The sequence below is a fragment of the Oryx dammah genome, unplaced genomic scaffold (genome assembly GCF_014754425.2).
Source record: "Oryx dammah isolate SB20612 unplaced genomic scaffold, SCBI_Odam_1.1 HiC_scaffold_2, whole genome shotgun sequence".
Lineage (NCBI taxonomy): Eukaryota > Metazoa > Chordata > Mammalia > Artiodactyla > Bovidae > Oryx > Oryx dammah.
This window is the reverse complement of record NW_024070186.1, coordinates 120,270,889-120,296,895: the sequence shown is the minus strand read 5'-3', so window position 1 is coordinate 120,296,895 and position 26,007 is coordinate 120,270,889. Positions and strand designations below refer to the sequence as shown.

General features: G+C 37.6%; 1 protein-coding gene across 1 annotated transcript; it reads left to right on the top strand.

Annotated features, from left to right (window-relative positions):
* Positions 1-250: 250 nt before the first annotated feature.
* LOC120853154 (sulfide:quinone oxidoreductase, mitochondrial-like) lies at positions 251-1,871 on the top strand. The gene has a single exon (XM_040226827.1). It carries the CDS (start codon positions 251-253, stop codon positions 1,598-1,600), a length of 1,350 nt encoding a protein of 449 aa, XP_040082761.1. The 3' UTR covers positions 1,601-1,871.
* Positions 1,872-26,007: the final 24,136 nt, after the last annotated feature.

The window sequence follows — 26,007 nt, the reverse complement described above, 5'->3', positions numbered from 1 at the left end:
ATTTCTTCTAAATTCATAAAGACAGAGAAATTTAAATAAAATGAAAAGGCAGAAGAGCTACTGCCAATTGAAAGAACAGTGAAATCCCTTGAAAGAGCAAATAATGAAACAGACCTCACCATTCAACTACACTCCAAGTTCAAAAACGAGGTAATAAAAATGTTAAAGAGAGAACTTCAGGACTTCACAGCTCTGTGTAAGCTTGATAGGGAAGCTAGAGGCCCAGAGTGCAGCCTGATCTGGCCTGAAGATGACATTTTTGGCCTCTGTAGTGTCCTGCTCCTGTGCCCGGCTCTTTGCCTGCTTCCTCAGGCTGGGCTCTCAGCAGGCCAGCCCCCTGCAGCTGCACACAGGGACCAGCCTCACAGCCAAGAGCCACTATGAGGTGCTGGTGTTGGGTGGGGGCAGTGGTGGGATTAGCATGGCCGCTCGCATGAAGAGGAAAGTGGGCGCAGAGAACGTGGCCATCGTTGAGCCCAGCAAGACACTTTTCTACCAGCCCATCTGGACCCTGGTGGGTGCTGGTGCCAAACCATTATCCTCATCTGGCCGTCCCAGAGCAAAGGTTATTCCATCTGGTGTGGAGTGGATCAAAGCTGGGGTGGTTGATCTGAATCCAGACAAAAACTGCATCCACACAGGTGATGACAAGAAGATCTCCTACAAATATCTTATCATTGCTCTTGGAATCCGGCTGGAATATGAGATCAAAGGCCTCCCTGAAAGTTTTGCCCATCCCAAAATAGGGTCCAGTTACTTAGTGAGGATGGTGGAGAAGACATGGAAAGCTCTGCAGGACTTCAAGGAGGGCAATGCCACCTTTACCTTCCCTAACACTCCAGTGAAGAGCACTGGGGCCCCGCAGAAGATCATGTACTTCTCAGAAGCCTATTTCAGGAAGACTGGAAAGCGACCCAAGGCCAATATCATTTTCAACACTTCTCTTGGAGCCATTTTTGGGGTCAAGAAGTATGTAGATGCCCTACAGAAGATTATCCAGGAGAGGGCCCTCACCGTTAACTACAAGCAAAATCTCATTGAAGTCCGAGCTGATAAGCAAGAGGCTATTTTTGAGAATCTGGACAAACCTGGAGAGACCCAAGTGATTTCATATGAAATGCTTCACGTTACATCACCCATGGGCCCACCAGATGTCCTCAAGACGAGTCCTGTGGCTGATGCTGCCGGCTGGGTGGACGTGGACAAAGACACTCTGCAGCACAAAAGGTACCCAAATGTGTTTGGGATTGAGGACTGTACCAACCTGCCGACATCAAAGACCGCTGCCGCCATAGCTGCCCAATCAGGAATACTTGACAGAACAATTTCTCTGATTATGAAGAATCAAAGACCAGTGAAGAAGTATGATGACTACATGTCGTGCCCACTGGTGACTGGCTACAACCGTGTGATTCTCACAGAGTTTAACTACAATGCTGAGCCCCTGGAAACCTTCCCTTTTGACCAGAGCAAAGAGAGACTTTCCATGTACCTCATGAAGGCTGACATGATGCTGTTCCTGTACTGGAATTTCATGCTGAGGGGTTACTGCGGAGGACCAGCGTTTCTGCGGAAATTGTTCCATCTGGGTAAGAGCTAAGGATGGCCCAGCCCTTGCTCTCCCTGGATGGCTTCTGGACCAGAATCACAGCCATGGATTGACCAAGAGCAGCATGAAGAACTCAAAACCCAACCCCATAAAGAATTTACTGCTGGATGACAGTGTCTAAATGCCTCCCTTCTCAGTCCCTCCAGGCAGCTCCCATGCAGGCTGCTCAGGACAAGCTTAATTATTTGGAAACATTCAAATGAAAAAATAGACTTCTTTTTTTTTTTTTAAATAAAAGCTCCCACTGATTGAGAAAAAAAAATTAAAAAATTAAAATGTTAAAGAAATTAATAAAGATTACTGATTAGAAGTGCAGATCATTGTGACAAGGAAATAGAAACTATGAAGATGAACTGATGAAAATTAGAAAATTGAACTGCCAAGATAAAAACCAATTTAGAAGCAATGAATAGCCCACTAAATGACACAGAGGAATGAATAAGTGATCCAGAAGACAGAATAACGGAAACCAACCAATCAAAATATGATAGGAAGACAAATGAAACAATAGAAGGAAAGCAACATACGTGATTCATGGGTTATTATAAAGCTTGCAAATCTATCCAAAATATGGGTATCAGGAGAAGAGAAAGAAAAGAGGATTGAAAATGTATTTGAAGAAATTATGGCTGAAAACTTCCCAACCTAAAGAAGGAAACATATTAAGGTACAGGAAGCACAGAGGGCCCCAAACAAGGTGACACCAAACAGTCCCACACCAAACTTACGTAATTAAAATGACAAAAGTGAAACAAAAAGAAGATTCTAACGGCAGCAGGAGAAGTAAAGAATTATTTACAAGGGAACCTGCATAAGGCTATGGGCAGATTTCTCTGCAGAAACTCTGCAGGCCAGAAGAGAGTAGCATGGCATATTCAAAGTTCTGAAAAGGAAGAATCTGCAACCTAGGATACTCTACCCTGTCAGACTATAATTTCGAACAGAAAGAGATAATTTCTCAGATGAGCAAAACTGACAGAATTCATCAATACTAAATCTACGCTAAAAGACATTAAAGATCTCTAAATAGAAAAGGAGCAAAAATCTACAGGAAAGGGAAAAATCACAATAGGATAGGCAAATACATAAAAGAATTGAAACACAACGCTTTAAATCAACTATACTCCAATAAATTTTTTTAAATGATTGAAGATCATTTAAATAAGCCAGTACATAGATTGTAAAAGCAAAACAGAAACAGACTCATAGAAGATAAATTTATGGCTACCAAAGGGGAAAGGGGCGCAGGATAAATTAGGAGTATGGTAATAATAAGAACAATATATATGTATAAAACAGATAACCAAGAAAGATTTACAACACATATTCAATATCTTGACATAACCTAAAATGGAAAATAATCTGAAAACCAAATATAACTGAATCTCTTTGGTGTAATAGCTGAAACTACATGATACTGTAAATCAACTACTTAAAAGTTCAGAGATTTTAACTGACATTAACGAGAAAAAAGTAAAATGATTATATCTACAATTAACAGTAAAAGAATGAAAATATAAAGTAGTCATCAAAATCACAAAATGTGCAAGGACTAGAGAGGGTACTGGGGCAGATACCAACAGTGGGAGTTAACAGCTGCAGTGATGCTGCAACAAGGGAAAATTTTAACCACTATTCAGGAAGAGTCTAGGGACATCATGGGACCCAGACAGAAGGAGGAACGTTGAATCAGCAATTTTTTTGGGGGGGTGGGGGGTGGGGAAGATACTATGATTATCCACATCATTCTGGTTTCCCTTTTCCAAATTAATGTTTTCTGTTATACTGCTGATAGATGAAGGGTGTCTGCTGCAAAGAAGTCTGGAATGCCACCCTGTTTTATGCACTCTCAAGATTTAAGAAAAAAAAAGGATTCTGCCCACTCAAAATAACTATTACTCTGCTGGAATAGGATGTATTCTGAAAAAAAATGGGTAACAATTTAAATATTAGTGAGAGATTTTATAGCTAGTCAAAGTGGTAGAGGTGGGAGGAAAAAGATTTGTGGCGAGTCAATGTTTAATGGTCTACTACAGGCTTGGCAAATACTTGATTCCAAACTCATCCATCCTCCTTTATTCCCAACCTGTAGTGGACACCAATCATCAACCTTCCCATTTTTTTCCCACTGAGCTCAGAGGGTCACACATTCTTCAGTGCATTTTTCCAGGCACCATTCCTAATCAATTGACATTAGAAAGAGAAGTAAAATCCAACTATTATCTCAGATCTAGATGTCTTCTGTGCTTCATGGTAAATGCAGTCTCTGTTCTATGTTCTTCACAGGTGGCCATGTCCTTGAATCATAAAGCTGACATTTGTGAATACTCTCAGTTCTTCAATTACATTTATTTTACATTTGACAACTACATTGTACTGTGTTTCATGAATGCGGGATATATTCTTCAATAGTCTGTCATGCAGATATATTATATAGTGCCTCTGGTATTGGGAGAAGATTATTTATGCAAAATCCTCCATGGTGATTATAGTGATTATATGTAAGGGTTTGGTTGAATAATTTGCAAACTGTATTTCTAATATCATAATTATGATATATAAACAGACTTTTAGTTAATGACATTACTCATGTCTATCATTTATATATGAATAGATATTTATTTATGTTTTTATATTACTTGTGATTTCAATGAGAAATTATTCTTGGAAGTTTAAATATCTTTAATTAAAATCACATTTAATAAAAATAATGCATTTCATCATATAATTATATGGTTTAGAGTCTGAAGAGATCATAGAGATTATCTATTCCTCTCTAAAAACTAATGCAGACATTCTTTCTACAGCACCCAAATTTCTTAGACCATATTAGGTAAGATGGAAATCACTGTACCCCTAGATAGCTCATTTAATATGCCGGCAACTATAGTTGTTAAAAGTTCTTTCTCTTTTATAAAGCAGATCCCAGATATATTATTTCACCCTTCCTTAAATACTTCAGCAAGTACAGTAGTCCTCCTTTATCGACAGGGGATTCATTCCACTAACCCCCAGTTCAGTTCAGTTCAGTCACTCAGTTGTGTCCGACTCTTTGTGACCCCATTAACTGCAGCACACCAGGCCTCCCTGTCCATCACCAACTCCGGGAGTTCACCCAAACTCATGTCCATCAAGTCGATGATGCCATCCAGCCATCTCATTCTCTGTCGTCCCCTTCTCCTGCCCCCAATTCCTCCCAGCATCAGGGTCTTTTCTGATGAGTCAACTCTTCCCATGGGGTGGCCAAAGTACTGGAGTTTCAGCTTCAGCATCAGTCCTTCCAAAGAACACCCAGGGCTGATCTCCTTTAGAATGGACTGGTTGGATCTCCTTGCAGTCCAGGGACTCTCAAGAGTCTTCTCCAACACCACAGTTCAAAAGCATCAATTCTTCAGCACTCAGCTTACTTCACAGTCCATACATGACCACTGGAAAAACCATAGCCTTGACTAGATGGACCTTTGTTGGCAAAGTAATCTCTGCTTTTGAATATGCTATCTAGGTTGGTCATAACTTTTCTTCCAAGGAGTAAGCTTCTTTTAATTTCATGGCTGTAGTCACCATCTGCAGTGATTTTGGAGCCCCCCAAAATAAAGTCTGACACTGTTTCCACTGTTTCCCCATCTGCTGCTGCTAAGTCACTTCAGTTGTGTCCGACTCTGTGCGACCTCATAGATGGCAGCCCACCAGGCTCCCCCGTCCCTGGGATTCTCCAGGCAAGAACACTGGAGTTGGTTGTGATTTCCTTCTCCAATGCATGAAAGTGAATTTCCCAAGAAGTGATGGGACCAGATGCCATGATCTTAGTTTTCTGAATGTTGAACTTTAAGCCAACTTGTTCACTCTCCTCTTTCACTTTCATCAAGAGGCTTTTTAGTTCCTCTTCACTTTCTGCCATAAGGGTGGTGTCATCTGCATATATGTCATCTGTCATATCTGAGGTTATTGATATTTCTCCTGGAAATCTTGATTCCAGCTTGTGCTTCTTCCAGCCCAGCATTTCTTATAATGTACTCTGCATATAAGTTAAATAAGCAGAGTGACAATATACAGCCTTGATGTACTCCTTTTCCTATTTGGAACCAGTCTGTTGTTCCATGTCCAGTTCTAACTATTGCTTCCTGACCTGCATATAGGTTTCTCAAGAGGCAGGTCAGGTGGTCTGGTATTCCCATCTCTTTCAGAATTTTCCACAGTTTATTGTGATCCACACAGTCAAAGGCTTTGGTATAGTCAATAAAGCAGAAATAGATGTTTTTCTGGAACTCTCTCCCTTTTTCTAACCCCCAGTGGACAGTAGCAAATCCTATGTTTTGTTTTTTTTTAATACATAAATGTCTATGATAAAGTTAATTTATAAATTAGGGACAGTAAGTAAGTAACAACAGTAGCTAATAGAATAAGTAAAACAATATACTGTAATTAAAATTATGTGAAGGTGGTCTTTCTCTCTCATTCTAAATATCTTACTGTGTAAATTTAAGTGCTTGGTTAAGATGGATGAGGCATTATCACACACTATGGCTCGCAGTTTGACATGCATCAGCAAAACTAATACAAATTTCTTTTTCCATTTTCATAACTTCATGCTATCTATGAAAATTTATTCTTCCTGTAGATCTCAGCAACCTCAGCATTCAATTTTTTTTCTTTCCTTACTAAGTAGGGAACTTTTTCATGTAAAGGAAACAATTCATGCTCCTCTTTGGCATATCCGAATCACCAACATAATTACTCTTAAGCTTTGGGGCTATTATCAGGTAAAATAAAGTTACTTTAATGCAAGCATTGATATATTGTGACAGACAATGTGACCATCAAAGAGGGATGGCTGCAGATTTCATCATGCTGTTCAGAAGGGCACACAATCTAAAACTTAGGAATTGTTTATTTCTGGAACTTTCTATTTAATATTTTTGGGTCACAGTTGAACATGGGTAACAGGACCTCAGAAATTGATACCAAGGATAAGGGGTGAGCTACTGTAATTTTTTTTAGTGGAGAAGGAATTTGCCAACAGAACAATTACACCACTGTTACATTTAACAAGATTAAACATAATCTATTAATGAATGAAAAAAATTATGGTTGTTTTAGCAGGGTGAGTGGTAAATGGGGATTATTATGCTGCCTACTTTTGAATTTGTTTAGAAATTTTCATAATGAAATTATTTAAAGAATATTACTAGAATTAGCCTATTTTCTTTTTAATAAAAATTTTATGTTGAGTGGAGTCTGCTCCTTTGTAATTCAAACCCTTCTCATTCACTAAGACATTTAGACTATCTGGAGGATTTGTTATAACACAGATTGCTGGCTCTCTCCGAGCCACCCCATCCCAAGAAATTTAGGTTTCTTAGTTCACTGATAAGACTGATGTCTATCTAGGGATGCATTTTGAAAACCTCTGACACACCTCTGACCCATGTTAACTCTGTCTGAGCCCAAAACTATGTCCATGATATATAATGACATAAATACTAAGAGCCATAGAGGGTAAATTGTGTTACAGTTTGAGGTGTTTAAATAAGAAATGGGCAGCAAGTCAGCTTCTATACCATGTTTTCATGCATCCCTTTACATTTCCAAATATAGATACGCAGAAATTTTATACAACTGGCCCACCTGAACTGAGCTTTGGACTAGGTGTAAGTATGAAATTCACTGTGAACATGTGAGTTTTACTGTGTAAATTAGAGTTTTAAATACTTCTATTCATATAGAAAAACTCAATTATTCTGATATCTGTATTTGCTGCTGCTACTGCTAAGTCGCTTCAGTTGTGCCCGACTCTGTGCGACTCCATAGACGGCAGCCTACCAGGCTCCCCCTGTCCCTGGGATTCTCCAGGCAAGAACACTGGAGTGGGTTGCCATTTCCTTCTCCAATGCATGAAAGTGAAAAGTGAAAGTGAAGTCACTCAGTCGTGTCCGACCCTCAGCGACCCCATGGACTGCAGCCTACCAGGCTCCTCCGTCCATGGGATTTTCCAGGCAAGAGTACTGCAGTGGGGTGCCATCACCTTCTCTGATAAAAAAATAGTTGTGCTGGGATGGCAAAATCTTCCTGGATTGACAGCACTGGAGCTTCGAGGAGCACCATAATGATTTCAGTGCCCATTATATATGTGAACACTTTTAACTCCTAGAAACTATTAACCCAGCCTGGAGGATATAGGTGAAAACATAATTTAGAAGTGATATTTGCATTTTTCACTTTTATATTACCACAGGGTTGAAGGAAGTTTTCCCTTCTTAATGGATAAAAAAATCTGGACAATTAGAAAAACACAAAATTAAATATTATCAATAAGTCAAAATATATCAGTAGCCATAATAAACGTAAATGGATTAAATTGCCAGTTAAAAGAAAAAGACCAAATTTTTTTTATATATTAGTATTACTGATGATCCATATGAAAACAAATGACCATTCCATTTCCTATAGAAGTCCTTCCATGCAATTAGCAAATCAAATGAGAAAAGCAAAAAATTTAGTTTCTTAGAAGAAAATAAGGGAGAACACATTTGACTATAGATAAAGAAATGTTTCTTACACAAGACATATTACCACAAACCACAAGAGGGAAGATTGTTAAATCGACTACAAATACATACAATTATTTAATTTGTGTGAGGCATTATTGGACACTCAATCAATATTAGCTATAATATTTTTTTGATCTGTGGTGTTGGAGAACACTCTTGAGAGCCCCTTGGACTGCAAGGGTATCAAACCAGTCAATCCTAAAGGAAATCAATCCTGAATATTCATTGGAAGGATTGATGCCAAAGCTGAAGCACCAATACTTTCGCTACCTGATGCAAAGAGCTGACTCTTTGGAAAAGACCTTGATGCTGGGAAAGATTGAAGGCAGGAGGAGAAAGGGATGACAAAGGATGAGATGGTTGGATGGCATCACTGACTCGATGGACATGAGTCTGAGCAAGCTCCGGGAGTTGGTGATGGACAGGAAGCCTGACATGCTGTAGTCCATGGGGTCACAAAGAGTTGGACATGACTGAGGGACAGAACTGAATGAAAATATAAAAACTACAAAGATAAGCTAGAGTTGAGTAAAGATATTTGAAATTATGAGAGTGATAAAGGCTAGCGGTACAAGATCTTAAAATATATGTACAGAAAAGAAATTTAATTGAAAATTGGTGAAATTGATGAATAGGCAATTTTTAGGAAATAATAAGTGACTAGTAAACTTTTTTAAGTTAATGAATAATCTGGAAAGTCAAAATTAAAACCACAGTAAGAAAGAAAGTGCATCTCTCAGATTGACAAAAAAAGATCTGAAAATACCAAGTTTGGTGAGAATGTGGAACAATGAGAACAATGCTGGGGGTGAAATTGGAACAAATCCTACAACCCAATAATTTAACTTATAGGCATATAAACTCATAAAAAAACTTCTCAAATATATGCACAAGGAAATTGTTTTAAGAACTTGTAATACTAAAAAAAATGCAAAGAAAGTATGAATGTCTATCAACATAGAAAGTGAATAAAAAATTGTATATTATGATGATTGAATACTCTATATTAATAAAAATAAATGAGTTAGGATTACATGTATCAGTTAGGCTAAATGTGGATCACCGCCATCCCACCAAATCCCCCTAAATCATAGGTTAAGATGTATAAAAATCACATCACTTTAATACAATTTGAAAAATGAAAAACAATTGCATATTATTCAGGAATATATCATTATAAATATACATTTATATATATATAAATATTGTTATATATGTGCATATATTTTTACATATATAGATACAAATGATAAAGTATGCCCATGAATGAAAAATACCAAAATTACGATCATGGTTACCTTAGAGAGAGGGAGAAGAATTCATTTTGGAAAGGGTTAACTGATATCCTCAATGTTTTCAGTTCTTTGTCAGTTATATTCTTCTCTATATGGGTTAAATTATTCAGTAGCTTAGTCATGCCTGACTCTTTGTGACCCCATGGACTATAGACCACCAGGCTCCTCTATCCATGGAATTTTTCAGGCAAGAATACTGGCGTAGGTTGCCATTTCCTTCTCTAGGGAATCTTCCCGACCCAGAGTTCAAGTCCACATCTCTCGCACTGGCAGGCAGATTCTATATAACTGAGCTACCTGGGAAACCCCATTCTTCTATATATCTTTTTATAAATTTGAAATAGTTTAAAAATATGTGTTTTTTTAAGGACTATAAGAGTTAGGGTGGGTGGGTATATCAAATTTGACTAGAGGGAATCAAGGAAAGTAACAAGCTGTCTGAAGAAGCAAAAGGATAAAAGGCTGGGATGGAGGTGAATAGGGCACCAGAGGTAACACCATGAGTTTCTGCTTTGAAATTAGGTGCAAATGAAGAGAACTGAGGGTGGTTCAGTTCCACTTGAATGTGGAGACAGGTAAACAACAGGAGGAAATATTATTTACGAAGCTCAGGAAAAGATTTGACCATTAGAGTTTTCGATTTTGTTCACATACAGTGGAAAGATATATATAGAGAGAGGGCTTTTTCAGCAGGACATTAAAAGATTTGGTGTGTTGTTTTAGAAATACTAAAATTGTATGGAATAAATCAAGACGTGTTGTAAAAATGATCGATCTGATACATGAAGCATACTTAAGATATCACTTCAACATTCCAGGCAAGAGATGAAGGAGAGGTACTTGTAACTAGGAGGCTGGCACTGGAAGTGGGGAAGAAAAGATGGGTGTGGGAAAGAGCATTGAGATAAGTATGAAAATATTCAGAGTCTGACTGAGTATCAGGTGTGTGGATAACATGTAAGATTTGCAGATAACTGAAATGTATTAACAGAAATATCAGGAGGATGTGCTGATTTTGAAAAGAAAGTTCAGTTTTAAACACACTGAATTTTATCTATTCCTTATAGAGATACCAAAAAGACAGCTGAGAACCATGTATCTAGTCAATATGATATTAAAAGACACAGAATCCAAAGGAAACAAGAAAATATTGGTGCGATAGAATCTTCTGGAATGACTGTTTTTAGGATGCTGAAAGAGAACCAGAAAGAGGTACATAAGCAGTGCTAAGAAAGGGGATTAAGTAGGTGGTCATAACATGATGCTAATTTCTGCTTTATTGACTATGCCAAAGCCTTTGACTGTGTGGATCACAATAAACTGTGGAAAATTCTGAAAGAGATGGGAATACCAGACCACCTGACCTGCCTCTTGAGAAACCTATATGCAGGTCAGGAAGCAATAGTTAGAACTGGACATGGAACAACAGACTGGTCCCAAATAGGAAAAGGAGTACATCAAGGCTGTATATTGTCATCCTGCTTATTTAACTTATATGCAGAGTACCTCATGAGAAACGCTGGGCTGGAGGAAGCACAAGCTGGAATCAAGATTGCTGGGAGAAATATCAATAAACTCAGATATGCAGATGACACCACCCTTATGGCAGAAAGTGAAGAGGAACTAAAAAGCCTCTTGATGAAAGTGAAAGAGGAGAGTGAACAAGTTGGCTTAAAGTTCAACATTCAGAAAACTAAGATCATGGCATCCGGTCCCATCACTTCATGGAAAATAGATGGGGAAACAGTGTCAGACTTTATTTTGGGGGGCTCCAAAATCACTGCAGATGGTGATTGCAGCCATGAAATTTAAAGACACTTACTCCTTGGAAGAAAAGTTATGACCAACCTAGATAGCATATTGAAAAGCAGAGACATTACTTTGCCAACAAATGTTTGTCTAGTCAAGACTGTGGTTTTTCCAGTGGTCATGTATGGATGTGAGAGTTGGACTATCAAGAAAGCTGAACACTGAAGAATTGATGCTTTTGAACTGTGGTGTTGGAGAAGACTCTTGAGAGTCCCTTGGACTGCAAGGAGATCCAACCAGTCCATCCTAAAGGAAATCAGTCCTGGGTGTTCATTGGGAGGACTGATGTTGAAGCTGAAACTCCAGTACTTTGGCCACCTGATGTGAAGAGCTGACTCATTTGAAAAGACCCTGATTATGGGAAAGATTGAGGGTGGGAGGAGAAGGGGACGACAGAGGATGAGATGGTTGGATGGCAGCACCAACTGAATGGACATGAGTTTGGGTGGGCTCTGGGAGTTGATGATGGACACAGAGGCCTGGCGTCATGTGGTTCATGAGGTTGCAAAGAGTTGAATACAACTGAGCAACTGAACTGAACTGAGGAGGTACTTATTTGGCAAAAATCTTTACTATACCATCTATAGAATCTAATATAGAAAGTCGTCACTGTTGGATGAAGTAAGAATGCGGAATGATTTTAGGTAACAAAATGCCTCTTCTCTTACATAGTAAAAGTATTAATGGACAAGTCAATCAAGAGATTTTATAGATTAATATTTTTGAAGCAAAGTAGTATAATTCATTATCAAATGCCAAATGCTTTGAGAGTTCACTTCAACTCAATTTTTTGTCACCACAAGGCTTGACCAAGCAGAATTGGGAAATTTAGATAGATTTTTCTCCCTTTTCCTTTCATTTAAGAAATCTTTTTTTACTTCTCACTCAATACTAGAAAAGAGAGGTGTACACAAAGACACTCTGAAGTGAGTATATATTGAAAACAGTTAATCTTAAATATTCAATGTAATGGCACAAAATTTTGAAGTAACTGTAAAATTTAAGCTTAAGGTTAGAATTCAGGTTATTGTGTATGAGAGAAATTTTGGGGAAAGGAGTAATGGTTAATAAAGCAAACTGCCGCTAGGATAGAGGAAGAGAGATACAGTATAGTTTCCATTTTTTCTAAATCATGCATTTCAGTTTTTAAAAAGATTGGTTTTGGATATGAGTAGGATGAAAAAACAGGAGTGAGCCATTAGAAAATCAACTACAGTAAACTGTGCCGGCATGACATTAAGCCATGATGATTGAAGGGTACTAATAAAATTCTGAGAGATTTATTTTCAAGAAATTATTCAAGTTAGTTGCATTTAATATTAAATGAATGCTTGTGTGCATTACCCTTAGTTAAGACCCAAAAAGCTTATGTTCCCAAAGAAAAGTAAATGATTCTAGATTTGGCCACAGTGTGGAGATGTTGCAGCACAGATTCACCTTGCCGTGCTGGTGGACTGCTGAGTTCTCATACTGAAACAGGGATTTCCAATGCCTGCACTGATTTTCCTTTCCATTTTATAACATCTTATTATAAACAAGTGCTTCCATTCTCTAGTACAAGTTCATACATGTGTATGGCATTGGATTTTTGGGAAGGAACATTAGAATTTCTATGCATCTGTTACCGCTAAATGTTCACATATGATGCTTTTAACTGCTCTTCCATATTACAAGGAGGAATCCATGTAATGCCAAACGAATCAATTTCAGTATACAGTGTTCTTGAAAGACCCACTAAAGCATATAAAATAATAGCAAATACCACCACAGTTTGTGGGTTTCATCTAAGAATGAAATGGCACTTGTGGTAAAAAGCATTCATAAATTCATGTGCAAATCAATCCGTTCACTCATTCCACAAACATGAAGTTCCTACTCTGTGCCAGGGACTTCCTAGACATGAGGAAAGAGGCCAAATAAATGTGATATTTCCCTACTGGAATACAGTGTCAGTGTAAAGATATGAAAAGATACAATTACTATGTGAAATAAATGCAATGAACAAAAAATAAACAATATAATATTTTAAATTGATACAGATGAGAAGAGAAGAAGGAGGGAGATGATGTTAGCCAGGTAGAACACATTCCAGGCAGAGGGAAGAGCATTTGGGGAGGTCCTCAGGGGGAAGGAGTTTGGCAAGGTCAACAGACTGAAATGATGTTACTAGGTTAATAGGCCTTGAAACTGTTTAGCACACTGCGTACGCTGGGCTGAGAAAGGCAGGAGACGACCTGTCATGTCAGTTCAGTTCAGTTCAGTTGCTCAGTCATGTCCAACCATTTGCAACCCCATGGACTGCAGCACGCCAGGCTTCCCTGTCCATCACCAACTCCCAGAGCTTGCTCAAACTCATGTGCATCAAGTTGGTGATGCCATCCAACCATCTCATCCTCTGTTGTCTCCTTCTCCTCCTGCCTTCAATCTTTCCCAGCATTAGGGACTTTTCCAATGAGGCATTAGGTGGCCAAAATATTGGAGTTTCATTTTCAGCATCAGTCCTTCCAATGAATATTCAGGACTGATTTCCCTTAGGATTGATTAGTTTGATCTCCTTGCAGTCCAAGGGATTCTCAAGAGTCTTCTCCAAGACCCCAGTTATAAGCATCAATTCTTTGGTGCTCAGCTTTCTTTATAGTCCAACTCTCATATCCATACATGACCACAGGAAAAAAACCACAGCTTTGACTAGATGGACCTTTTTTGGCAAAGTAACATCTCCACTTTTTAATATGCTGTCTAGGTTGGTCATAACTTTTCTTTGAAGGAGCAGGCATCTTTTAATTTCATGGCTGCAGTCACCATCTGCAGTGACTTTGGAGCCCTAGAAAATAAAGTTTGTCACTGTTTCTATTGTTTCCACATCTATTTGCCATGAAGTGATGGGACCAGATGCCATGATCTTAGTTTTCTGAATGCTGAGTTTTTAAATTTTATTTATTTATTTATTTTTTAAATTAAGGTTTCTTACTTTTTCTTTTTTTTTTTTTACTTTACCATATTGTATTGGTTTTGCCATACATCAACATGAATCTGCCACGGGTGTACACGTGTTCCCCATCCTGAAGCCCCCTCCCACCTCCCTCCCTGTACCATCCTTCTGGGTCATCCCAGTGCACCAGCCCCAAGCATCCTGTATCCTGCATCGAACCTGGACGGGCGATTCGTTTCTTGTATGATACTATACATGTTACAATACCATTCTCCCAAATCATCCTGCCCTCTCCCTCTCCCACAGAGTCCAAAAGACTGTTCTATACATCTGTGTCTCTTTTATTCTCTCACATACAGTGTTATCGTTACCGTCTTTCTATATTCCATATATATGTCTCAGTATACTGTATTGGTGTTTTTCTTTCTGGCTTACTTCACTCTGTATAATAGGCTCCAGTTTCATCCACCTCATTAGAACTGAATGCTGAGTTTTAAGCCAGCTTTTATCCTCTCCTATTTCACATTCATCAAGAGTCTCTAGTTCTCCTTCACTTTCTGCCATAAGGGTAGTGTCACCTGCATATCTGAGGTTATTGATATTTCTCCCAGCAATCTTGATTCTAGCTTGTGCTTCATCCATCATGGCATTCCACATAATGTACTGTGCATATAAGTTAAATAAGCAGAATGATAACATACAGCCTTAATATACTTCTTTTCCTACTTGGAACCAGTCTGTTTTCCATGTCCAGTTCTAACTGTTGCTACTTGACCTGCATACAGGTTTCTCAAGAGGCAGGTCATGTGACATGGTATTCCCATCTCTTTCAGAATTTTCCACAGTTTGTTGTGATCCACACAAAGGCTTTGGTGTGGTCAATAAAGCAGAAATAGATGTTTTTCTGGAACTCTCCTGCTTTTTTGATGATCCAACAGATGTTGGCAATTTGATCTCTGGTTCCTCTACCTTTTCTAAAACCAGCTTGAACATCTGGAAGTTGTCGGTTCATGTACTGTTGAAGCCTGGCTAGGAGAATTTTAAGGATTACTTTGCAAGCATGTGAGATAAGTACAATTGTGCGGTAGTTTGAGCATTCTTTGGCATTGCCTTTCTTTTGGATTGGAGTGAAAACTGACCTTTTCCAGCCCTGTGGCCACTACTGAGTTTTCCAAATTTGCTGGCATATTGAGTGCAACACATTCACAGCATCATCTTTTAGGATTTGAAATTGTTCAACTGGAATCCATCACCTCCACTAGCTTTATTCATAGTGACGCTTCCTACGGCCCACTTGACTTTGCATAACAGGATGTCTGGCTTTAGGTGAGTGATCACACCATTGTGATTATCTGGGTCATAAAGTTCTTTTTTTGTATAGTTCTTCTGTGTATTCTTGCCACCTCTTCTTAATATCTTTTGCTTCTGTTAGGTCCATACTATTTCTGTCCTTTATTGTACACATCTTTGCATGAAATGTTTCCTTGGTATCTCTAATTTTCTTGAAGAGATCTCTAGTCTTTCCCATTCTATTGTTTTCCTCGATTTCTTTGAATTGATCACTGAGGAAGGCTTTCTTATCTCTCCCTGCTATTCTTTGGAACTCTGCATTCAAATAGGTATATGTTTCCTTTTCTCCTTCACCTTTAGCTTCTTTTCACAGCTATTTGTAAGGCCTCCTCAGACAACCATTTGTATTTTTGCATTTCTTTTTCTTGGGGATGGTGTTGATTCTGTCATGTTCAGTTCAGTTCAGTCTCTCAGTTATATCCAACTCTTTGTGACCCCATGAATCGCAGCATGCCAGGCTTCCCTGTCCATCACCAACTCCTGGAGTCCACTCAAATTCATATCCATCGAGTCGGTGATGCCATCCAGTCCTCTCATCCTCTGTCGACCCCTTCTTCTCCTGCCCCCAATCCCTCCCAGCATCAGAGTCTTTTCCAATGAGTCAACTCTTCGCATGAGTTGGCCAGTGTATTGGAGTTTCAGCTTTACCATCAGTCCTCCCAGTGAACACCCAGGGCTGATCTCCTTCAGAATGGACTGGTTGGATCTCTTTGCAGTCCAAGAGACTCTCAAGAGTCTTCTCCAACACCACAGTTCAAAAGTATCAATTCTTCGGCACTTAGCTTTCTTCACAGTCCAACTCTCACATCCATACATGACCACAGGAAAAACCATAGCCTTGACTAGATGGACCTTGTTGGCAAAGTAATCCTCTGCTTTTGAATATGCTATCTAGTTTGGTCATAACTTTTCTTCCAAGGACTAAGGGTCTTTTAATTTCATGGCTGCAATCACCATCTTCGGTGATTTTGGAGCCCCCCAAAATGAAGTCTGACACTATTTCCAGTGTTTCCCCATCTATTTCCCATGAAGTGATTGGACCAGATGCCATGATCTTTTCTGAATGTTGAGCTTTAAAGTTATGACCAACCTAGAAGCATATTCAAAAGCAGAGACATTACTTTGCCAACTAAGTTCTGTCTAGTCAAGGTTATGGTTTTTCCAGTAGTCATGTATGGATGTGAGAGTTAGACTGCAAAGAAGGCTGAGTGGCAAAGAATTGATGCTTATGAACTGTGGTGTTGGAGAAGACTCTTGAGAGTCCCTTGGACTGCAAGGAGATCCAACCAGTCCATTCTGAAGGAGATCAGCCCTGGGATTTCTTTGGAAGGAATGATGCTAAAGCTGAAACTCCAGTACTTTGGTCACCTCATGCGAAGAGTTGACTCATTTGGAAAAGACTCTGATGCTGGGAGGGATTGGGGGCAGAAGGAGAAGGGGTAGACAGAGGATGAGATAGCTGGATGGCATCACAGACTCGATGGACGTGAGTCTGAGTGAACTCCGGGAGTTGGTGATGGACAGGGAGGCCTGGCGTGCTGCTATTCATGGGGTCACAGAGTCGAACACAACTGATCTACTGAACTGAACTGAACTAAGCTTTAAGCCAACTTTTTCACTCTCCTCTTTCACTTTCATCAAGAGGCTTTTTAGTTCCTCTTCACTTTCTGCCATAAGGGTGGTGTCATCTGCATATCTGAGGTTATTGATATTTCTCCTGGCAGTCTTCCTTCCAGCTTGTGCTTCTTCCAGCACAAGGTAACATTGAGCTGGGTGAGTGAAATGACAAACACTATAGACTTTATTCCAGAATTTGTGGGAAGCCATTGGAGGGTTTATAAGAAAGTACAAGATTAGTTTTTGCTTCCTGCTCTACTATGAAATTCCAACTCTAAAGATTAAAAACTTTTAAGAATTTTTTTTTATTAGTTTTCTTTTTTCTTTAATTTTATATTTATTTTCACAGAAAATACCTTGCACCGGATATGCTTAGTGTTTAAGGAATAGAGCTTTTTGGGTAAGAAATCCATTAAAAATGTTTGATTCTGGTGATATTTCACTAGAACATAATTTTTTTTTGCAACCTAATTCTCTAGTCAGTCATGAATTTGATAATTTGTTAGTTGAAAGGACTTCATTTGAAAAACATTTGGATCATTCAGTTACTAAACTGCGTTTAGCAATATTCACTGAATTTATTATTCAGGGGAAAGAAAGAATAGAAAAAATTCCCAACGATTATGTTCAGTACATAATTTGCAAGAATGTAGATCCTTTAAACTGGGCTGAGTTTGGCAGACAGTGCAAAAGACTAGGCTCTTTCCTATTGAGAGAATTTGCTATGTCATTCAATATAAGCCATTTACATTCTTTTTCAGACTGAGAATTCCAGCAGCAGTGTGTCCTGAAGAGCAATTGTTATATGCTGAAACACTGAAGGTGCTTTAGAACTGACTAAATGGTCTTAAAATAGTTAAATGTCATCCACACTCACTAGCTACAAAGCTGGAATATAAAGTGAAAAGAAACCAAATGATAAAGAGTGAATAATCATTATAGAGATGAAATTAAGATACAGAGTTCTTTCACATTTACTCTACTTGCAATCCACCCTCAGGGTAAAAAAATGGAAAATTTACAGAAATAAATACATGGGAAACTTGTTTTAAAAATATAAAGGTTTGGAGGGATTAATTTATGTTATTTTTTAAATGACATTTTAAATAAAATTGGTGATGAAGGTAGTTTTTATTTGCCCCCATACCATTTTTGAGATGCTCTTCTCTGCTTCATGCAGATTCATTTTCATCTGGTATCATTTTTCTTCTGCCTGTTCTATTCATTTTTCCTAATTCCTGACTGGAAACTATTAATATGACTTCTCTCAGCTTTTTTTTAAAGTTCCTTTCACTTTTAGTTTTAAAAGATATTTATATGAGTAAAACATTCTAGGTTGACTTTTTGTTTTCTTTCAAGGTGTTAAAATGTAGTTTTCCTTCTATTTCTGACAATGAGATGTCTGAAATCATTCTAATCACTGCCCTCTATATATAACAAATCTTTCCTCTCCTTTGGCTGGTTTTAAGGTTTTGTCTTTATTACCTATTTTCAGCAATTTAACTATAATGTTCTCAATATAGTTTTCCTTTTTAAAAAAAACTTGTGTAGGTTTTTTTAGTCTTTGGGTTTACAATTTTTATCAAATTTGGAAAAAGTTATTTTTTTCAAATATTTTTTCTCTTCTACTTTTTTCTTTCACATACCATCCTCCCACTCCAAGACACCATAAACACAGGTTAGACTGCTCAATACTGTCCCACAGGACAGTGAGATTCTATTTATTTTTTAATTTTCTTTGTGCTTTTTGGGGGATAGTTTCTATTGCAGTATCTTCCATTTACTTCTCTTTTTCCCTCTTGAATTTTTTAATTTGCTGACAACCCATCCAGTAACATGTTCATGACAGATAATAGAGCTTTCATTTCTGGAAGTCTCATTTGAGTATTTTCTATATTTTCCAATTCTTTCCTCATTATATTTATGTTCTCTTAAATTCTGAGCATATTAAAATATTTATTGTAGTTGTTTTCAGGTCTTTTAATTATCTTTATCATTTCTTGGCCTGTTTATATCAATGCATTTTTTAAAAAACAGGTTAAGATTCATGTTTTCCTACTTCTTGGCACATTTAGAAGTTTTTGATTGGATGCTAGACATGGTCAATTTCTTGTTGTTGGGTGCTAGATTTTGTTGCATTCCTTTAACAAGTTCTATACTGTGTTCTGGCAAGTTGCATTAGTTACTAATAAGTACTTTTCAGTCATTTGTGGGTGGGTAAATGTAGCTATTTTTCCAGGATTAGTTTATTCCCAATATAAAGAGCTGTCTTTTCTGGGGACACCATGCATCCAGTGTAGTAGTCTTCTCGGGCTGTGATAGCAGAATACCACAGACTGGGTAGCTTAAACTACATAGGTTTATTTTCTCACAGTACTAGCGCCTAGAAGTCCAAGATCAAAGTGCTAGGAGGGTTGGTTTCTGGTGAGGGTTCTCTTCCTGTCCTGTAGATGGACACCTTCTCACTGTGTTGTCATATCGCTTTTTCTCTGTCCATGTTCTGAGAGAGACTGGACTCTTTGGTGTCTCTTCCTCTTCTTATACATAAGCACACCAGTACTATCGGATTAGGGACCCACCCTTATGACCTCATTTAACATTAATCATTTACTTATATTTTCTATCTCCACATACAGTTACATTGGGGGATAAGGTTTTAATATGTAAATATTGCGGAACACAATTCAGTCCATGAAACCAGTATATTCAATGAGGTTTCTCCACTCTGGTTAGTGTTTTTTCCTATACATGTTTATATTATTCTTCAAAGATGTCATCTCTCTATAACCACATGTAGAGTCTAGATAGCTTGAAGGCAAGTCTAGATATATCTAGAAGGCAAGATCTATCTGTTTTTCTACTCACAGGTCCCAAAACAAATATTCAACTAAAAATCTGACATAAAATCCTTACAGATACAATTCAATCTCACAATACTGAAAATGTTATAAAATATATTGTGGAAAATTATCCCCTGTTGAAAACCACTGCTTTAGTGTTATCATTAGATTGACCAAACGTGAAAATAATGAAGTTCTTTAACTGAATTTCGTTTCGCTCATGAACTTTCTGTAGCAATGTCACACAACCTTTTCTGCAAGTGAGAATTACACATATGCAATAACTGTAGGGAATGCATCCGAGTTTGAAAAGTTGTATTGGTGATAATGATGCACCATCAAATGTTGAGAATTCCTATTCTAGAGCTCAAACTTGAATGTGTACCAGAATCAGCTGGAAACCTTGTTAAAACACAGATTGCCCAGGCTCACTTCCTATGACTTTGATTCATTAGGACTACAGTGTAAGACTATTTCTAACCATTTCCCAGATGATACAGCTGCTGCTAGTTAGGGAACCCTACCTTGAAAACCACTGTCTTGTGGCATAGTTATTTTTGCTATTTAACTCTGGCAATAGTAATTTTTCAAACAAAAATTTTATTAATAATGTGATAAGTTTGAGAGGACCATGTGTTATATAGTTGAAGAAGTATGGGAACTGGAATTTCAAAATGAAAACAGACACTTTAGTTTAAATCTTCCTCAGCCCTTACTGGAAAGTCATTCTTTGTCTCTGAATCTCAGATTCATCATCTGTAGAAAGGGAATTATCCTATATGATTAGCTACCTTGTATAAGTAACACTTTTACTTTAACTAATTTTCAGTTAATAAACACTACTTTCATTCCAACTCTTTCCTCATACACACTTCACTGAAAAAAAATTATACTGAATATAGTGTATGGATCCTTTTAATTAAAAAAAGCTCTAAAAATTAAGGCAAAAGCCACTGCAGGATACTATGTTCCGGACACCCACATAAAGAAATCATTTTAATCTTCTTGGCCAATTCTTGAATAGTCCTTAAGCAGTACCGTGGGCCCTGCATTCTTATTGGATAGACTACATCTTGGATCTCTTTAACCCCTTCTTGGAATACACAAATTCTGGATTTACTTTAGAATTAACCTGAACTTTTGAGATTCTAGTAATTTGAGGAAGAACTAAGAATATATCCATTATAATTCTTTCAGACTGAACTGAAAACATTTGTATCTACCTTATTGAGCTTTCTGGTTTACTTTTGATGATTTATGAGAAATAAACAGGACTTAACTTGAGAGTTCACTTGAAACCTTTGCCAGTAAGATACATCAATAGGAGCTTGCTTCTCAAATCAGACATGTTACCCAATGTTCTTTACTACATTTTCCTACTGGAAGGATGTGTAATGTATGTTACCACTTCTGTCATTAAGGGTATGGATCTTGCTTAGCATGACATTTTGTGGGATCCTAGTTGTGTGGTATATTTACAGGCATCTAACCGAATGAATAACATCTGATGAGTTCAAAGCACACACATTAATGGTAATGTGGACATCCCTCTGAATAAACTACAAAAACCAATCCAAATTCTGTGGTAATGCTTCCATCTGTCCCATGATATTCCTTATTGTAGAATACCATACAGTGGTGGTGTCACAAATGTTATGTCTCTAGAGCATCATGTAACCTTGGGAGCAGAAATATCTGAAGAACCAAAAAAGAGTAAAGGCTATAATTAAAAATAAGCCCCAAGAAATAGTTTCCATGTGGTTGTGAGAAGCCCTTGAGCACAGCTGGAAAATTTCAGGCTGAAATATGTTGGAACAATAGTTTACAGAGGAAAGTAGCTGGGTTTGTGGTTATACTTGGAAGTGAAATTTCCTTGCTTGGTCATAATAGCAAACTAGCTATAAAGTTTGGAAAAATATTTCCTAAAGGAGATTGTCAGTCCCTGAATTACCAAGAGAAATATAGTAGAAGATGATTTCTTACATGAGAGTATGGGCTTATACTCACATTACGTATGGTTTATTACATACAAATGAAATTAAGTTTCTAGGTATAAAGAAAAGTACAGATTTACTTAATAATAGAGAGTTGAAGAATCCAAAATTTGGGAGAGGAGATTAGGATTTAGTATAAAGTTGTAAATCTTCATATAAAATTTTAGATCTTAGTACAAATCTCTCCTTTCAGTATTTGAATGAACATTAAATTATCTAAAATCTACTCACTGTTTCCTTCCAGATTTGCTTCTTCTTCTGTATTTTGTTGTTGTTGCTGTTGTTACTGTTACTGGCATCTTCCTTTAGGTCATCTACTTGAAACTTTTGTGTTATTTTTATTTCTCCCTTTATTCAGATTAAACCACTTGTTAATTTCTTTCAACTGGACTGCTAATAAGTCATTCACATCCATATCAATTTTTAAAATTGTTTTAAGATGCTGGTATTATTTAAAATAGTCTTAAAAGAAATGCCAGGCAAACAGAGAAGTACTGTTAAGTTGTAAAGTCTTCAGGTGTGGATAATCATTTGGAAATGGGAAGAGGGGGGAATGGTGGTTAATTTGCGGTTGATGAAATTTTAAGAAATCACTGCATTGAAGAGTTAGAGTAGAATCCAGGAATAGGGATAGAAAAGCTGAAAACAGATGTGTAGCAGGCACATGTGGGCAATTGTGAATAATATTTTGGATGATAGAGGTACATTTTAGAACAAGAATGTATATTGCTGCTGACAAGCAGTATTATCAAACTATTAAAAATGATTCCTAATATTGATCTATCTGGGGTGAAAATGGAATCTCCCTTCTAAGAAAGTAGCTATAATAAATATTTCTTCAAATTTCAGTCATATTATTAGTAAATTGTGAGTTGTTAGAATATAGATTTTGTTCAATTTTTAAAAAATAATGATAAGAATTTTTATTGTTGCTGAAAAAGGAACTTAAAAGACCAGGGCAAACTATAGTTGTCTTAATGTGTGTGCTCGCTCAGTGGTTAGGATATCAACATATGACAAATTGAAGTACTTTGTTACAGACCCAAATCATCATATAAGTTCAGTGAGTCATTTGGTAAATGTTAGGATTGATCCTAGTTGTATTGGTTTTCTGTTGCTGCATAACAAAGTATCCCCAGTTTAGCAGTTTAAAACAGAACCCATTTATCACTCAGTTCTGTAAGTCAGAAATCTGGGATGGCCTGGCTGGTTCTCTGCTGAGGGTCTCACAACGCTGAACAGAGGGTATTTGCAGGCTTTGTAAGTAACTGGAGCATGGTGTCTTCCCTGTTTATTGGCAAAATTCAATTCCTTGCAGTTATGTTAGGCCTCTGTTTCCTTGTTTGCCATCAGCGGGCTTCTGGTTTTATCTCTAGAAGACCATCTGCAATCCTTCTTAGGGTGTCTCCTTCCATCCTCGTAGCAGCAAGTCCTTCTCACACTTCAGATCTGTTTGACTTGTCTTTTTGCTATCAGCTGGAGAAAGCTTTCTGCTTTTAAAAGATTCATGATCAGATCAGGCCCACCTGGATAATCTCCCTGCTTTAAAGTCAACTTTCACAGAGCATAACATAAGCGCAGGGATGATATCATATCACATCTCATCTGGGGTTATGGGAGACATCGCTGTGTGTTTGTGGCAGGGGTGTGGGTGTGGGTGTGGGCAGGGATGCATTTTAGAGATTTTGCTTGTTGTGTGATGGCAGCAATGGCATAGTGAGGTGGTGGGTCACGACATAAGCCAGTAAGGATGACAGGTAGGATAGGATTTTTCTTCCTATTGGATCTGCAGGTACACTTTCATCTCCTTTTAATTGATTTAAATAAAAAACCAAATTGCATCAGAAAAACAAAATAAATTCTGTTTGCAAAACCAGAATGCCCTGATTAAATGAGAGTTAACAATGTAGGAATCAGTAATTTTCAAAGAATTAAATTCATTTCAGTTCAGATCAGTTCAGTTGCTCAGTTGTGTCCAACTCTTTGCGACCCCATGAATTGCAGCACGCCAGGCCTCCCTGTCCATCACCAACTCCCGGAGTTCACTCAGACTCACGTCCATTGAGTCAGTGATGCCATCCAGCCATCTCATCCTCTGTCGTCCCCTTCTCCTCCTGCCCCCAATCCCTCCCAGCATCAGAGTCTTTTCCAATGAGTCAACTCTTCGCATGAGGTGGCCAAAGTACTGGAGCTTCAGCTTTAGCACCATTCCTTCCAAAGAAATCCCAGGGCTGATCTCCTTCAGAATGGACTGGTTGGATCTCCTTGCAGGCCAAGGGACTCTCAAGAGTCTTCTCCAACACCACAGTTCAAAAGCATCAATTCTTCAGTGCTCAGCCTTTTTCACAGTCCAACTCTCACATCCATACATGACCACAGGAAAAACCACAGTCTTGACTAGACAGACCTTAGTCGGCAAAGTAATGTCTCTGCTTTTGAATATGCTATCTAGGTTGGTCATAACTTTTCTCCCAAGGGGTAAGCATCTTTTAATTTCATGGCTGCAGTCACCATCTTCAGTGATTTGGGAGCCCCAAAATATAAAGTCTGACACTGTTTCCATTGTTTCCCCATCTATTTCCCATGAAGTGATGGGACCAGACGCCATGATCTTAGTTTTCTGAATGTTGAGCTTTAAGCCAACTTTTTCACTCTCCTCTTTCACATTCATCAAGAGGCTTTTGAGTTCCTCTTCACTTTCTGCCATAAGGGTGGTGTCATCTGCATATCTGAGCTTACTGATATTTCTCCCAGCAATCTTGATTCCAGCTTGTGCTTCTTCCAGTCCAGCGTTTCTACAGCCTTGATGTACTCCTTTTCCTATTTGGAACCAGTCTGTTGTTCCATGTCCAGTTTAACTGTTGCTTCCTGACCTGCATACAGATTTCTCAGGAGGCAGGTCAGGTGGTCTGGTATTCCCATCTCTCTCAGAATTTTCCACAGTTTATTGTGATCCACACAGTCAAAGGCTTTGGCATAGTCAATAGGAAGATATTTAACAAAATGATTATAGAAACATTTTCAGTAAATTTGAAGACAAAGAAGCCACCAGTATCTTATGCAACTTTCTCATGGCTGCAATAAACCTCATACATGTTGGCCAAAGGACTGTAGTGAGATAAAATCATTTATCATTCTTAAACAAGGAAAGGCATGGAACAAAATCTTGGATTGCCATGATTTTCTATAGTTTAAGAGAAAAGCAGTGAATTGGCAAATACTGCTTTCTTAGGAAAACATTTCCTAATAAAATTGAGTGGCCTTTTCTAAGATTTCCTTACCAAAATGAATATATGCTCCTTGCCTACCTCCCTGCCCCACACCTTGTGTTCTTATGAATGCTGTTAAAAGACTCTCATAGGAAGGATTTTTTTCCAACAAAGTTTGAGCAGATTATGGTTAATTCTATAAACCATTATAACTGAACAAAATTTCATTTTAGATATAGTCAGATGTATAACATAATTGAATCCCCTGAACATGTCCTTCAGAAATATTAGTGGATTTAATTCAGAAATAAAATATGAAACTGAATTACTAAAAAAGAATAAACCTGACTAAAATATATATGAGTAAATTTGTTTCTGGATTTTACCATAAATAGAAATAATATTTTTTTCTGCTTAGCAATGGATGAATAACTGATTTGGAAATTTGTAAGATATCGAGCTGTAATTTGAGTGAATTTTCATTTCTATTTTCTCATAGGAAATTTGGTGGGAAGGGAAAAGAACAAAACTTATATTGTTATTATACTGGCCCCTATAAATCTAGTCTGATTATCACCTATGAATCTTTTCCTAGAATATTAAAGCCAAACCATATTATAAATTAGTAACTATATTATAATTATGTTATAGAGAAAAGAACCCTTTTCTTTCCCTTTTCATTTTAAATAGGTAATTTTTCTTTTAATTTCACAGGTCAACTTTGTCTTCTAATAATAATTCCACAAATATATACTTATTCATGAGAAATTTTATTCAATTATTTCATTAAAATGCTTATATGAA